The sequence below is a fragment of the Lucilia cuprina genome, chromosome 2 (genome assembly GCF_022045245.1).
Source record: "Lucilia cuprina isolate Lc7/37 chromosome 2, ASM2204524v1, whole genome shotgun sequence".
NCBI classification, from domain to species: Eukaryota; Metazoa; Arthropoda; class Insecta; order Diptera; family Calliphoridae; genus Lucilia; species Lucilia cuprina.
The window spans coordinates 2,528,112-2,545,727 of record NC_060950.1 but is presented as its reverse complement, the minus strand read 5'-3'; the positions used below and the strand labels follow the sequence as shown (position 1 = coordinate 2,545,727).

At 28.5% G+C, this 17,616-nt stretch overlaps 1 protein-coding gene across 2 annotated transcripts in view; it reads left to right on the top strand.

Moving 5' to 3' along the window:
* The window catches only part of LOC111690339 (probable serine/threonine-protein kinase DDB_G0282963), a 43,046-nt gene extending 25,647 nt beyond the window's left edge, over positions 1 to 17,399 (top strand). Inside the window, exons 4-6 of one of the 2 annotated variants that reach the window (XM_046956631.1) lie at positions 10,140 to 10,373; positions 12,108 to 12,155; positions 15,892 to 17,399. In XM_046956631.1, coding sequence (XP_046812587.1) covers positions 10,140 to 10,373; positions 12,108 to 12,155; positions 15,892 to 17,399 — 1,790 coding nt within the window. The remainder of the gene's footprint in view (positions 1 to 10,139; positions 10,374 to 12,107; positions 12,156 to 15,891) is intronic. The other variant, XM_046956632.1, reaches the window with a different exon arrangement.
* The last annotated feature ends 217 nt before the right edge of the window (positions 17,400 to 17,616 follow it).

Below are 17,616 nucleotides of genomic sequence, written 5' to 3'. Positions count from 1 at the left end.
GAGCTGGCTGTGGGTGGACATGAGAATGAGATTTGAGATGAAATTTTTTACATACTTTTGGAAGGGGGAGTTTATTTCTGCAGGTTTTACATTTTTTTAGCAAATTTTATCGGTTTTTATTGAATTTAAAAATGTATTACCTTTGAGTATATTAAATATGTATGTTTTAAAAGCCATATAAAATTTATGTTTATGAAAAAGGGATTTCATGTTAAATTTTTTTAAACTTATTATACTAGGTTCTATGGGCTATAAATAATTAGCTTAGCAAAATAATGATAATGTTATATTTCCGATACTCGATTTTCAGAACATGTATGTTAAGGACGAAAAATGGGCGAACTAGCAATATGGAGAATATAAGAATTAAATATTAAAATTCGTTTGTCTGGGAAACTATTGGAGATAGAATCTTAACATTTTGCAGAAAGGCCTTTTACATCCATATTTATATTTAAGAGAATAATATTCGGATTTTCATAAAGGGGTATTTTTACCTCCCATATGGATGAATATAAAAATTGGTAATACTTTACATTTGGATAATAACTTGCAGAAACTTAGCGGAATTTTATTAGAGGGACTTGGCACCTTCCAATGGGAAATTATTAGAAGTAGAATCCTCAATTTTACACAAAGAACTCTAACTTCAATATAAATATTTGGGTAATAAATATATATAAATTAATCACAAAAATTCGTTTTCGGTACCGGTAGGAAAGTACCGAAATTAATACAATTCGTTGTCATTAGTGAGCTTATCACGTTGTTAACATTTAGACAAAGGAGGTGTATAAAACTTTGATTTAGACAACGAATTGTTGCAATTTTGACAACGTGGCGTTGTCTAACAAAGTGTTGTTGTCGTACGTATGTGTAAATTTTGACAACGGATGTTATTGAAAAATTATAAACTCTTTGGTGTCAAAGGTCTATTTTCCCTTTGTGTAGCAAGTTTACATATAAAACGTATTTATAATGGTGTCCTGTCGACCACTTTTTTAATAATAAAAACAGAATATTCTGCAATTTTTTTCAAAATTAATCACAAAACTTTAGTGAGCATATTGCTTAAATAATTTTTAGTCTATTAAGTTATATAAAGAACAAACAAAAAATAATTACTCAAAACCAAAAACACATATTAAATCTAAATATATTTTTGTGATCCAACGATAGCCTATCATATGCTATGATTGGTCCTTTAAGCCATAATATTCAAAACATCTTAATACTGATTTCCTTATTATAAAAAAACATCTTGATTCAATTATTACTTTCTTATCCAAACCGTGTAGTTTCTAATAATTTTCAACTCTTTTTATTCTCTTATATTACAATCATGACATTCCTGCCTTCTTTACTTTTAAAAGCTGCAAAGACATTTTTCAACAATTAATATTTACTTCAACTTCTTGATTTGGGTGTCAGATTTTTAAACAAAAAAAATACGTTAAACATTTTTTTAAAGAAAAGATCTTAAAAAACCCATAATATTTCACTTACTAAAAATCATACTAATAATTATACTCAATAACAAAAGAAAAAATACGTTACACAATAAATTGTCAACTCTTTTTAAAGTGAAAAATATCACACCTGGTTAAAAATCATTTACGCGAAAAACACAAGCCATTTTAACCGAAAAAAATTGAAGAAAAAAAAACAAACTTGGCGCCAAAAACCAGCAACCAACCAAAAAACTCTTTAACAACTGAAACTATAGAAAAAATTTAATAACGTTTAACTCCATCATCCACAAAATGTTTGCCATACAAAAGAGTTTCTAAACAATAAATGGAAAAATATCAAAAAAACTATAGAAATTTATAGAAAAAAAAAAATCAAACTATGAGAAAAGGTCTTTAAAAGTAAACGCTTGCTTGTTGAAATTTATTTAAAATTATAGGTTTTCTAACCCAAAAATCTAGACAAAAAATCAATATACTTAAACAACCCAAACATTAAAAAAATGTAACGGAAATAGGAAAATTTTAAACAAAAGGACCTTTTTTCAAAAAAAAAACTCTAAACAGAAGCCTTTAACTTCCTTTTTTCACAACTTTGCCAGCCAGCACAAAAAATTGTATTTTAATGAAAAAAATTGATTATTTATTAGAGATTTTCTTCAGGTCTAATAAATAATGACATTTTTAAAAGAAAATTGTAAAAGAAAACCCCAAAATATCTTAAGAATTTTAAGCAAAAAACTAACTCAAATCAAAGGTAAAAAATTTACCCAAAAAAACAACGAAATAATAGAAAATCATTGTCATTTTTAAGAGGATCTTTTAATAAACAAAGAAAGATTACAAACGATCTTCGACAGCTTAGCAAAAAAAATAACAGAAACAACTACACAAACACACACAGATATACTATTTAGGGGTAGTTGAATATGTATCTGAATTCAACTACTGATGAGTTCGATCATCATTTATCTCCCCTTAGGGTAATAATATTGAAAAATAAAAACAACCCTTATAAATTTTGTTAAAAAAATCTCAACTGTTTTTTTTACCCAAAATAATTTCTATTTATTTTGGTGCGTATGTAATTCCTTGATTACACAATGAGGGCACAAATAAATTTTGTAGTTTTTTACCCCAAAATTAAAAAATTCCTTGCAATTTTTTTACCTAAAACCTAACGTTTTTGCTTTAAATAATGTTTTTTAAGGCGTAAATCATTTCTGTTATTTTGAGCAAATCTATAAACCGCTACGCTTAATGAATCATAAGAAAGTTTTTTATTTGTTTCTTTTGTTTGGCAAAAGAATTGAGGAACAAATCTTTGTAAAATAAAGTAAATTTTTACCTTAAAAAATTTATAATTTTTTTCCTTGATTTTTAAACAATAGATTTTCTTTTATTACGTTTTTTTTATAAAATGAAGGTAATAGAGAAAGCGAGTATTGACATGTTAAATAAGTAACTGTCAATATTGCCAAAGAATTACCGTTTTAGTTTACGTATAAAAAAGGACTTTTGCAGATAAATAGTGAAAAAAATGAAACGTATTTTTTGCAAAATTTTCTCACAGTTAATCAAGGATATTTTTGGGTTAATTTCTAACGTTTTTGAAGGAGTTTTATTTGAGTTTTTGTTGTATTATTTATTTTTAAAGAAAAATAAGGATAAAGGATTGTAATTTTCATATAAAAAGTTGTAAATTAAATTCCCATGATTATTAGTACAGTTAGAAACATATTGCGAAATTACTAAGGAAGTTACTTTTGGGACAAGCTGTTTCTAAAATCTTCCAGAAATATTCTATAGATTTTTGCAAAAAAGGTTTTTATGTCAATTTATAATAAAACAGAATATTTCCTAGTACGTTATTATATATATTTAGAAAAAAACTTTCTTAACTTAAATAATCACTAAAACATTTCCCTTTTTATTTATAGCGCAACACCCTTCATAAGCAATTTATAACAACTAAAAATAGTAACTAACACAAAAACTTTCTACTTTCACACAGTTAAACATACATTTTCAATTAAATTCATAAACAAATCATTCATGCAAAATATCAAGCAACTATTTATTTGTACTCTATTGCAAAAACATAGACAAAATCTCCCTTCCTCCACAACACCAACCCATATCTCCTTGGCACAGACACATGTATCAACAAAAAAAAAGAAGGAAACAAAACAAAAATAGAATTGGAAAAAGTTCACTTAACGAACTCCATGCAAAACAAATCTTGGCCAAGATGATGATGGATACACAAATCTATCTAAGGGTTACAATTTTTGTTGTTAGCTGTTATGGGGAATCAATGTGTTGCTGTTGTTTTTGTTACTGATTAATTTTCTAACACAACTTGATTTGTATATTATTATTTCTTCTCGTCTATATTCGTATTTACTTTTATTTATTGCTCTCTCTATTCTATTTTGTTTTCCTATTTACATTTTAGTTTTTGTTTGTCGTTTGGAATTTCTATAAAAACGTTAGAAAAAATGTCTGTTTTTGGCAAATAATCTAAGGGAAACCAAAACAAAAACTAAAATTTTTACTTTGAAATGTTTTGTTATTAAAGGGAAGCAGTGTTATAAAAGAATAAAATTAACAATTTTTTAATTTAATATAATAAATAATCGTGTAACAGTTATATAGGATGATATTCTCGAGGCAGTCCTTTGAAATTTTGTCAGACATTTCATATCTTTTGTAATTTTGCTTATTTAATAAGTACTACATGAGTCAAATAAATTTTGTCGTAGACACTTTCAAATAAGAGCATAAAAAGTAATTCTAGAACATGTCCTTAGAAGCAGTGAACACATTCTCTGGAAGTATAAAGCAGATTTTGTTAGAAAATCGATGTTCCTACATTTTGTGACAAGACTGTGTTAAAATCATTGCTTCTGAAGCTTTATTTTAAAGCTACTGTGTTCAAAATGGCACTTTTTGTCACGATTAAATTTCTTTTCATGAATCGAAAGCTGTACGTTGTAATGAAAATTGCATCGTCGTCCCGGAGCAACTCGGCGAAAGATTGTCAAGTCAGCGTACTGCGGTTTCCCAAGAACTGTCGGAAAAAGTCGAATTGTTACAACAACAACGCATCAATATGTTATTGAATCTCGGAAATAGTTGGAGCAACCATAAACTCTATTCCTTTACGACTCTGCTTCTCGAGATGGCAAGACGTTGTCTTGGTTTCGGATTTTTTTGTATTGTTGTTACTTTTATCATTACCGTTACTATTATTATTATAGTTTTTGTTGTAGTTGCTTATCATTTGTTTACCACTCTTTAGTTTAGCCGTTGTAGCAACATCATTACTCGTCTCACAAAATAAGACCAAGTGAATCTTTATATGAATGTGTATATACAGACAAGTTTAATCAGTATCATGGTGTGCAGGAGTTTTAGTAATAGAAATAGACAACAAAAACAACAGCAAATATAAATACAAACAATGAAAAGGATGCTAAAGGACATTGCTTTAAATACAAATGTACACTAACATTCTTACATACATTCATACACATGTCCTGTGTTTTGTTTAGCATATAAATGTAGGTGTATGCATGTACGTACATACATATGACCATATGTGTGTGTGAGTTCCAAAGTTATTCACCCGTTTTGGAAGGGTATTGAAATTAGTTTGATTGCAAATGTCATTGAAATGTATAAAATAGTTAAGAGAGATACAAAAAAAGAAACTATTCGACATTATAAACTAGAAAAGAAACTTTAGTTATTGTTGTTATAGTTGTCATTGCTGCTATTGAAGCATTGCATGTGGTGGGTGTAAGTTGCAAATTTAAATTTAGTTCAAACGGGGACTGTCACATACAATGACAAATAAACATAAATTACTCAATAAGGGTATAATTGATATAAGGATTTCAAAAAAAATAAATAAATTCAAAGAAAATATCTTTCAAATAAAATCCTTAAATTAAATGTAAATGGAAACTGTATAATTCGTATGATAATTCGATATAACAAAGATACATATGTATAATTATTATCATATCTTCTAATCCAAAATTTACAACAACATGTTTATAATTAAACACGTTGGATACTTTAATGATGACAACAAATATGTATATGTATACCAATTATATTTATTAGCATTTAACTTAACAAACAAAGAATATAAGTAAATATTTTTACTCCATGATCTTCCTCCTTCCTTTCACCAACTTGAGACTGACTGTATTAATACTCATTTAACCTTTCAGTAAGGAAATGAAAGGAAAAAAGGAAGAATTACAGTTACATTTGACCATGATTATAAGCAATACAATCTTAAAGTCATGTATGGAAATTTATAAACATTGAACAAACAAACCCACGCTCCACACAAACCAACTGAACAAATGTATAAAAAAAGCACCCAAACCCCCAAAATACAAAATAAACATAAACGCAGCCATTGAACTAAAAATTAATACAAAGACTCTCATATTCTTACATTTATACAGACAAACATTGTAACTAGCTATGTATGTATGTTTAGTATATAACGACAAGTCCTTTAATAAATAAGTAAAAAAGGAATAAAAAGTAATTATAACAACATTGTACGAAGAAGGACTCATTTATACACATACATGCTTGTGCAAAAAATACAATTGTGGGGTAAAGAGAGGAAGTAGAGGAAATAAGTTGGAACAGACGGCTTGGTAGTAAAGACAATGGTAACAAGGTGCTGCTGTAAATGAGAATAATGATTATAATTGTCATGCTAATGTTGCCATTCCAAAGAAACAAAAAAATAGAACTGATTAAGTTTTATGTTGGGTTGTCTGGAATATTTTTAAGCTTAGATTTGCAAAATTTTTAGAGACTTATAGTCTTGTCTATGATTTAGTGTAGTACATTCTAAACAGTAGACTAGAGTGTAGACTAAACCAAAAACTAGTCTAGTCTCTAGACTATAGACTAGACTATAGACTAGACTATAGACTAGACTATAGACTAGACTATAGACTAGACTATAGACTAGACTATAGACTAGACTATAGACTAGACTATAGACTATACTATAGACTAGACTATAGACTAGACTATAGACTAGACTATAGAATAGACTATAGACTAGACTGTATACTAGACTATAGATTAAACTATAGCCTAGTCTATTATATACACAGGAATGTTCAACTTTCGATTCCTATTCACTATTTCTAAAGTCATACTTTAGAAACAATTTTAACTAAACTTGTTCTTTTTATTTTAAGTGTAAATTAATTTGTCTTAAATAGTATTAATTAAAATAATAGAATTAAACACAATTAATATAAAAATTCGACCATAAAAGATAGTATAGTACTGAGAAAGAATTTTAGGAACAATATATTTCATGAAATATTTTCTTTATACTTATTCACAGCTTCAGAAATTAACTTAAATAACCATCCAATAAGTTAGTTATAATTGAAGCCAGTTAAAAAAAAAACCAAAATTAAGAATGAAACATTAAAAATAGAATCCCTCACAGCCACCTTAAATTATTACATTAATTATAATTATAAAACAACTAGTAAAATCAAGAGAGAAAGTATCAAAATGAAAATATAACTAAGGACAATAACTCATATAACAACATACACATACATTTGTAACTGCATTAAAAGGTAGGTGGAGGTCCTTCGGTTATAATAAATAAACATATGTATATAGAAAGACCTACATACATACATAATGTTTTCTATTACAAACTTATGCAAAATGAAAAAGAGACAAAAACTCTGGCCCCACTACCAACTCCCACATTTGTAAATGTATGAGTATATGTCTATGTATGTATATGCATTATGCATATAATATGCATTTACATTATGTACAACAAAGCAGAGGCGATAGAAATGTTATAGTAAAAATATACATACTACGACGATATGTTTTTCATGACTTTTTTCTATAATGTTTTCTTTTTTGCTTTCTGCATAAAATGCTTTTTTATGCATAAAAGCCACACCCATTAAAGCAATAAAAATAAGCGATTTATAAAAAAAAATTGCTAGAAAATGCGCATTGCAATTGCGAATATGAAAAAACTATAGCATACACATGCTATACTAATGCGATATGTATGCTAATAAAAGCACAACGACAAATGCATATTTGTGTTTATGCAGAGATGGAAATTTGTTAATTTTAGACTAGTTATATCAAAAACACACTTTAAAACACCGTTCAAAGAAACTATATTGTTATTGCAATGTTATTGGAAAACAAAATATACAAATTCAAAGTCTTTAAACTTTATTATAATAATTACTAATAAAGAACTACTAGTAAATTTCTTCTATGATGAATTTGCTTGTGAAAAACTTTTCTTGAAGGTGTAAAGAGAATCATTATATAATCCGAAGTGAGAAGTCATTTAAGAAATTTTAAGCAAATAAGACAAGAACGAAAAAGTAGTTGAGTTAAAAAGGTATTGCGAAGGTGCTTTAGTATCAATGATTTTAACACAGGCTTTTAATAGCATAGATGTACTTTTTTAGATTCCTATTAACAGCTTCTAAAGTCATACTCCAGAAGTAATTTTTTGGTTATTTCCTGGAAGTAATTTGGAAGTAGAAAAATGGTTTCAAAACAAATTTTTGGTAACTATTTCTTATACTTAAACAGTTATAAATGAAATAACACAATTTTATACAATAACTAAAAAAGTATCTCAAAATATAAGCAAAAACCTTGTAAGAGGTCAAATTACTGAAAACATGACATATAACAAGAAGGTCATTATATCCCAACACTGTTATACGCTTACCACGCTCGCTTACTAATAAGGAGTTAATTAAGTACTTGCCACAATCGCATGCTTAGTCATAGAAAAATCAGGGTTTGGTAATAACAAGTCCGTACTGAACTAACTAGCTTATGATCTAGACTTGTTTCGTATTCAAAGTTGTCCTAGAATTCAATTCAATTATCGGATTTGGATTTGAAAATGACAAAATCATAATCCAGAACATTAAGCATCAATCCATAATCTACTGTATTTACATATGTATATGGTTTAATATAAATACAAACTTCGAATTTGTATAGTAGTAATTTATATATCCAACACGATGTAACCGATTTCCAATAAACTATGGCATTCTTGCTCAGCAAGTCCAAATTCCTAAAACCAATAAATCATTCGAATAAAATACGCCTGTAGCCGCTATAAGGCTTGTTGTGCGTCCCTTTACAGCAGCTCTAAAGTTATTTGTTTTTCTTTTTTAATTTGCATCATTTCTTAACAAAAATTTAACCAACAGAAACTAATTTTTATGCAGTTCTAAGATATATTGTAATGATAATTGTTACTCCATGTATATACACTTTACTAGACCTAGTTCGAGTAGTACTGATTGCCATATATGAATTGAACTAAAACATCCATTTACATTTTCAAATTCAAATACTCCAATCCTGATTCCTACACTAGTACGACATACACATGCACAATTGGAAATATGGTAATTTTATACAATAACAAAATAAACAGCATCTACAAGGATATAAACTCAAATAAATACAAGTCCCTTTGCAGACTGAAGAGCATACACAAAAAGAAAAATATTGAAAACTGTAAGAAAGTAAAAGCAAACAAAAGAACATGGATTCTTTTTAAGAGCAAAGAGGGGTAAAGGGAAGTGAAAATCTTATAAGAATTCATTTATTACAATTTAAAATGTGGAAGATATTCATACAACTTTACAACAGAAACAAGAAAATTAGGGGTAAAATTTGTAAATTGTCTGCAGAGTAAACTAGGCGCATGTATAAATGAGAGTAATTGTACGGTATAGTGTGGAAAAGGGGAAGAGAGAGTAAGAGGAAACAGTATGCATGTTTTTATCATAACAGGGTAGGTTTTGTTGTTATTGTTGCTTTACATTATGGTCACACTCATAACAACAATGTCATTCTTTATCAATAACATTTGCAGACACACACACACTCGTTCCCAAATACAAAATGCAAAAGAATTCAAAACGGAAATGTTATATGATTATGCAGATCTGCTGAGACACATAAACACACACACATTTATGATTTTCTATACAGGGGAGAATGTTAGAGAGAGGGGAATGCATATGCACTAAAGTGTTGTAGTTTTTGGGTATTTTCTTAACAAAAAAGTAAAAAAAAAACAGAAACGGTAAAAGAAAATTGTAGTTGTTTGTGTAAAAGAGAATATGTGTGTGTGTGTCTGTATTCAGTTTTCTATTGATAGTAAAACGAAAAAGTATTAGAAACTAGCAGAAATTTGAAATTGTGGTTCGAGTAAGATAGTTAAGTTCAAAAGCAAGTGTGATTCAGTTGCATTTTAACTGTGCACACAGCAAGACATACTTACAAACAAACTACAAATTACATATTTTTTAATAAATTATTAACAATTTAACAAAAAAAAAAATACAAAACTAAAGGAATATTTTAATAAGTTTTTTTTTTGAGAAATAACAAACCAATTTTAATTATTATAAAAAATAATAAATATTTAAAAGTGTTAAGAATATTATATACAAAAATTAAACAAAAAAGGATATTTAAAAGTGTTAAATTTTATTGAAAAATACTATAAAACTTTTTAAAACACAATGATGGTTGTACAACAACAAATGCTTTGGAATACTCAACAATCGTCTGCCTCAGCAGCACAAAATTCATCAAAAGATGATTCAAGATTATTGGATAACTCATCGCCTCCTTATTTAAAAACGGAAATATTAGATGATAATGAGGTAGAAGAGCTTCATCATCAACAGCTTTCAAATAATCACCATCACTATAATCATCATCATGTTAAACATGATGACGATGAAGAAGAAGTGGTCGATCGCGAACATGATGAACATCATCATGAATCTGTGGAACAACAAAAATTAACATGTATGTGGTTTTTATTTATTTTTTATTATATTTTTATTTATTTTTTTTTATGGAGGGAAATTTTGTATAAAATTAAAATTTATAGTTTTTATAAAAATTTTAGTTATACGTAATTTATGTAAAGTTATTAAATTTGAATTTAAAAATTTTAAATACCTACAACAATTTTAGTTTAAATAAATTTAAAAAAAAAATAATTTTTGCCGACGGCATTTTCCATACACTTTACATTTTTAAAAAAAACTTTACCTTAAAATTTTAAAAAATTGCTTTTGCAATATCCCACCGCGTTTAAAATAATGTTCGAAATCACCTGCGTTTCTTTACGACAAATTTTCCCAATTGAGCCCATTATTTCGTCTACACCCTCACATTCATTGTATTTCTCGGTTGTTACTTAAAAATTACAACATACATCCTGCTGCTGCTGCTCCTTGCTAATCTAAACCTTATTGGGTTTCAACCAACAATAGCATTTGCATGATAACCATGCAAATTTGTATATTCTTTAAATATAAAAAGAAGTCTACAATAAGAACTAGATCACAGGCGTCTAAGAGTATAAAAAATGCCCTCCTGCCGTTTCTCATGATCATTTATTTGGATTTTGTAAAACAAACTACACGATGAATATTCAAATTTCAAATTAAAATCAAAAACTGATAACCATTTGCTGCTTACTTTGCACATTTTGTGTATTTTCTTACTTTTTTTCTGATATATTTTTTTATTTTAAACATTATATGGAAATTTTTTTTACCTGTTTATAAAGAAAAGGTGTTTCTGATGTCCTTTTTTCAGTGTGTGTTTTAAAAAAAGACAAGCATGAAATTTTTCTCACAAAAAATCTTAAAATTTTCTTTTTTATATTTTTACCATAAAGGACATATGTCCTGTCTATGTGGGTCTTAAAAAATGCTTTGTATTTTTAGGTAAATTCTGTGAAATTTTTACGATTTTTTTCTCAAGGCTAAAGCTATAGGATTTTAAAGACCACAAAAACCTTAGATTTAGTAATTGCATTTAAATAGTAGGTGTGTATAAGAAATATTTTGCTAGATAATTACTGGGATTAACTTTTTAAAAAACTAAGGAAGTTATAAAACCATATAATTTTATAAGATTTTCCAAAAAAGGCAGGTATTATTTTTCTTTCTTTGCAAAAGTTATAAAACATATTAATTGACTTTTTAACAGCTGCATATAGTTAAAAACCTAGAATAGGTCATTTAGTTCTAACATCCGGCCAAAGTCATTGCAAAAAAAACATGAAGCTTTTCCCCAGATAATTGAAGTCTGTGTTAGCAAAATGTACTTGTATATTTATATATAAAGATTAAGGATAATCTAAATATTTATGTTTATTGTATAGTTAGTGCTTTAGCATATTTTGTTGCAAAAATATGTGTCTTTTTCTACAAATTTCCATCGGTTAGGGGGAAAAGCAAGTGTTAAGATATGAAAATATAATATTGTGTTTATGGTTTTGTCTTTTGTCCAAGCTGATACTCTCTCAAGGGAGCTATAAATTTAATAATGGTCCTTCTGACTAAGTAAACAGCAGCAAACAAACCTCAAAAAAAAAACAACATAAAAAATATGTAGTCATGTGTATGTGTTTTAAAAAAATCATTTTTTTGGCAATGTATTATAATCTTTATAAAACAATTTACATATGTAAAAAAACTACGTGATTTTTTGTTAATTTTAATAATTATTTTTTTCTCTTTCTAGATCTGAGACACATGTCAAAATCACCTTCACCCATACGTTCATTATCAGGTGTGTATTTTTTCACGTTATTCTTACTTTATCTTTCTTTGAACATCTATCTCCTCTACTGTCCTGACAATTAGTTAATTTAACAAAAATACCGTTTTGTGTTTTGGATAATCCTTAAATTTAACAATTTGCAACGGTACTTTTTTTCAAATCCTAGGAAATCAGTTGACAATCAGAAATCGTGTAACAAATGTCTAATTTCTTTTAGTTTAAAAAAGACACGTGACTAAAATTTTGTATTAGGTAACTACCCCTTCTTTTTATATTGAGCCTTAAAGAGGTTCAGCTCCTATAAAAATTTTATAAAAAGGATGTCTTGTCTTATTAATCAAATCACAATTTGAGGTTTCTTTGTTTTTGCTTAAAATTGATGAAAAATCTTTACGCGTGCCTTAAGTAATATCATTTTCAAGGATCGCCTTTACTATTTGCTTAGTAAGATTGCTTACAATCTTTTTTACAACCCCATTTTGTTAAAGATTTCGAAATACATTTGTGTAAAAACTATTAATATTTTGAATTTTTGCTAAATTTTTATATATTTCCAAGCAATTAATTTTATGTATAAATACCAACATTTAAACATAAAATAAAATATATAATAAATTAAAAGTTTTCCATTTGAAGCAGATGATCAAATACAAAAGTGAGACTCTAAACAATTGACCTTTTCATATGGGACAAGTCACACATGACCCTAAAAACTGACCCACACACAAACTACACAAAACGCAAAATTCTTTACAACAATTTGTCACATTCTAAACAATAAATTTCGCACAGATTCAGTTATATTGAGAAAAATTCATTGAAAAATCTTTTTAAACACCCCCCAAAAATGCAAAACAGTATAACAAAACCACCCTAATTTTATAGGGAAATATATACATAAATACATTTCAAACAATTTAAATAAAACACCTTGTTTAGGTTTTCAAATAAAATTTAAATACTTGTGTCTCTTATACAAAAAACAACATGCTTAAGTGTCATAACAAGGTTACAACCCCTAAAAACTAGCAATACTTTTGTTTAGAAATATTCAAAATTTTACAAAACTGTTTGGGTATATGTTAATAAAATTTAAAGGTTATGTAAATTATACGCCATTTAAATGATAATGACACTTACCTTTAAACACAACGTGTTAAATATTATGACAACAATTAATTTTATTTAAATTTGTGAGGTTATGTTTGAACAATTAAAATCCTTTTAATAAAGCGATAAAAAAACTTTAGAGGGGAAAAAAGGAAAACCACCATTTGTTAGCACCCTTTTTTTATTATTATATGCAAAATTATTTAAATAAAGGGTTATATTACATAGACACACACAAGCACTTTTTCTATTAATCTTGCCTAATTTAAATGTTAAACCACCCTGTTGAAATTTGTTTAAAAAACGCAACAATTGGCTTGACTTTTGTTGGGTAAAGGAGAAGAGGAAAAAGGTGCTGCTGTATTTAAATTATATGCTAAATCATATACACTTATTAGCACAAATTATAGGCCTCTTTATAAAAAAGTGTAAAGGGTTTTTTATTGAGTACCTTTTTTTGGTTGAAGAGGGATTTACCTTTCTTTTGTATGGTAATTGACTGAAATTGCATGCTTTTAAAGATTGTGTTTTGTTTATTTATTTAAATATAATGTGAACACAATAAAAACAGCAATTTGATTGATTTAGAAATAAAAGGGGTTTTAATGATCATAACATAATCATTATGTAAATAAAAAAAGGATCATAAAAAGGAGGTGTGTTTGAGAAGAGGAAGAGTTTAATAGCAATAAAAAGAGCAATAGTTTAGGAGTTTAAATTAAAATATGGTTAAATGATAAAAAGCTAGTTATACCAAATTCAGTTGCAGTTATTTTTTTTATTATAAATGTCATTATCCCGTTTCATATTATATTCTCTCAAATTTCCATGAAATCCTTTTAATTTTTTAAATAAAAATAAAACAAATTTTTATGCACATTTCATCTTTATGTAAAGAAAACATCTGCCTAAATTTATTATAAAAATTCGTAAAAAAATCTAAAGGACAGCTAAAACAATAAAAAAACGAATACTCACACACTCCCTCCCTCAATTACACAATAAGCCAACCAAAAATCTGACTCCGATTACAAGGCATAAAAAACTGTCTATAAAAATTAAAACAATAGAAAATTTGTGTAAAAAATTACCAAACAATAGTTTACAAAATATTAAAAAAAACTTCAAATAAATTCAATAAAAAACGGAAATGTCATAAATTATGGAAAAGTAACCAGAATAACATGACAGTTAAAGAATTCAACAATAAAATTACATGGAAATATAAAAGACTATATGGCTACTAATATAATATTTAATTTTTTCTAGAAAATAATTAAATTTTTATAATTAACAAATTTTTTTACTCTGTTCAATTTATTCAAGTGTTTTAAAAATATTTTAAAATCCTTTCATTCATCATCATTCAAACACAAACACAGATTTCGAAAACTGTATTTTTGAAAATAAATAAACTCTGACATATATTTTACAATTAGACACATGAAATTGTCAATAAATATTGAAAATCAAAAATTAGAAATACAGCTGCTCTTTGCACAATATATGTATGTATGTACATACAAACATAACAATATCACCTGGACATCACTAACACAGTGTTTCGCTCTGTATAATGGTCTGTCCCTCTTTCTCTTACAATCCATAAAGTAAATAAAACATGTGGCTTGTAGCATGTAGCACTTTAGTGGTGCATCTCATAGACAATAAACCTTAGGAGGTGTAAAATAAAACTTAAACAAATGCACTATTACTCTCTTTTAAAGAAAATTTAATGATTTATTTCTTTTGATTAAGACTTTTTCACAAAATTGTAATACGAGCTCTCAAATGTAACAAAAAAAAAAGTATTTTTAAGATCCTTTTTTTAACACTTCTTCTTAAGAAATCAAAATTGTAAATAACAATAATAACAAAACAAAAATAATAATAATGTTACTCCTGGTTTGACTTCTTGTTAAAATTAAAAGTTGCAACTTACATTGTTCGCTTTGATTTCATTGTCCTGAAACCTGCCCCTTGCAGTATTACAAGGAATATTTTTTTTATATCACAAACATATAAAATTATACATTCGTCTAGTTTTATTATAAATATTTTAGAAACTGCATGATATGCTGTGATTTATCTTTTTAAATATGGTGGCAAATTAAACATTTGTTATTGTATCGCTCTACTCCCCTTTTAGTAACTTGTATGGCTTTAGGGTGTTTTTTTACTCGATCTACGGCCAATTTATATATAAGAAGAATCACCCTTTTAATCAAAACACCAAAATTTTGAATTTTAGAAACCATGTTTAAATTATAAAGTATTGTCGTTTTAACAAATGTTTTGCATTGTTTTTAATCCTTCAAAATACAAGGGTTGCATTTCAATCATTTTCATTCCAACGAGAAACGTAAAGGGTGAGATTTGAAATTTGTCTAGATTTTTCATGATTTTTATCTAATGTAACGAATTTTACTAATTTTACATGTGGAATACAACATGACAATCTCTAATTTATGACTTTATGTACAATGAAATCTTTTAATACGATTATTTTTTTTTAAGAACTGTACTTTTGAACACTTGATAATTTATATCACCACTATTCCTATTATTTTTTATTTCTTAAGTTTTTTCTCTCATTCAATTAACTAATAAATTTTCTTCTTTTTTCTAATTTTAGGCTTCTCTTCTTACCACGAGCCCCAAGATGATCTTGAAAAATATCGCACACCCTCACCCACCAATTTGAGCAATAAACGCTCTCGTGAATTGGATTCTGAAATGGAAAATGAAGTTCTGAATTTAGCTCGTCATACACCGAAACGTGTAGCTAGATCACCTTCACCCATTACTGAAAAATCGGCCAACTATGAAACTGAAAATCCCTTAAACCCAAATTCTCCTAATCTATTGTCAGCTCTGCAAAGTCCTTTGGCTCCCTTGTTGCTACAAAATCAATTGGGTTTGGCTGCAGCAGCTACATCCTTGAAACCCGAAGAAATGCAACAAGCCTTCCAGTTGCAATTACAAGGTTATATGGAAATGATGCGCCAAATGTCACCTGAAAATCCTGCAGCTGCTCAATTTTTGCTGCAGAATTCTTTACAAGCCATGTTGCAATTACAAGCTTTACAACAAATGAAACAACAGCAGCAGCAGCAACAACAAGTACAAGAGGAGATATTGCGCAAGAGTCCTTTAAATGAATTGAAAAACTATTCTACTCCTCAAGATAAATCGCCTTTGAGAAGTCCTTCTTTGAGTCCAGTCTCCAGACATGGCAGTGCTCGTTTACAAACACCTAATGGTACACCAGCCTCTACCAACCAACAAACCACACCACCAAATTCAGCCAATTTGCCCATGAGCCTGAGCAGTGCTGCTATGACTCCTAATACTCCTGGTATGCCACCAGCTTTTCCTTCCAACTCTCTATCACAGGCAGCAATGACATACTCCAGTACTCCCCAAAACTCTAAAGGCTCTGGTGCTAATACTCTCTCAATGACAGCACGCACTCTAGATCAATCTCCCGAAGAAACCACTGATTTAGAAGAACTCGAACAATTTGCTAAAACTTTCAAACAAAGACGTATTAAATTGGGTTTCACTCAAGGAGATGTAGGTCTAGCTATGGGCAAATTATATGGCAATGACTTTTCACAAACCACCATTTCCCGTTTTGAAGCCTTAAATTTGAGTTTCAAAAATATGTGTAAATTGAAGCCTTTACTACAAAAATGGTTGGAAGATGCTGACAATACCGTATCAAAACCAGGTGGTATTTTTAATCTTACTGCCATGACTTCTTCCGCCCTTACTACCCCGGAAAATATTATGGGTAGGCGCCGTAAGAAGCGCACCTCGATTGAAACCAATGTTAGAACTACTTTGGAAAGAGCTTTCAATATTAACTGTAAGCCCACCTCAGAAGAAATTAACCAATTGTCTGAACAGTTAAATATGGATAAGGAAGTAGTTAGAGTATGGTTCTGCAACAGAAGACAAAAGGAGAAGAGAACTAATCCTTCCCTAGATCTTGACAGCCCTACTGGCACTCCTCTCAGTAGTCATGCATTTGGTTATCCTCCACAATCACTTAATCTTACCTCAGGACTTGAAGGTTCCTCTTTGTGTGGCAGTTCTATAAGTTCTCTCTCCCCTCACTACAATGGCAAACAAGAATGATGCTGGTACACCCCCGAAGATTATCACAACGGTTATATAGATAACATGGACTTAACATATCGTTCAGGGACACATCTGACAGCCGCTAAGCTAGATGCCTTAACGTCTGTTCCCGCAGGCGGCTTTCAGAGTCCCTTTACCAGTTCCTATTCACAGGAGCCCAACTCAGTTACATCCTCATGGCACACTCAAGCTCAGGATCATGATCTTCAGTATC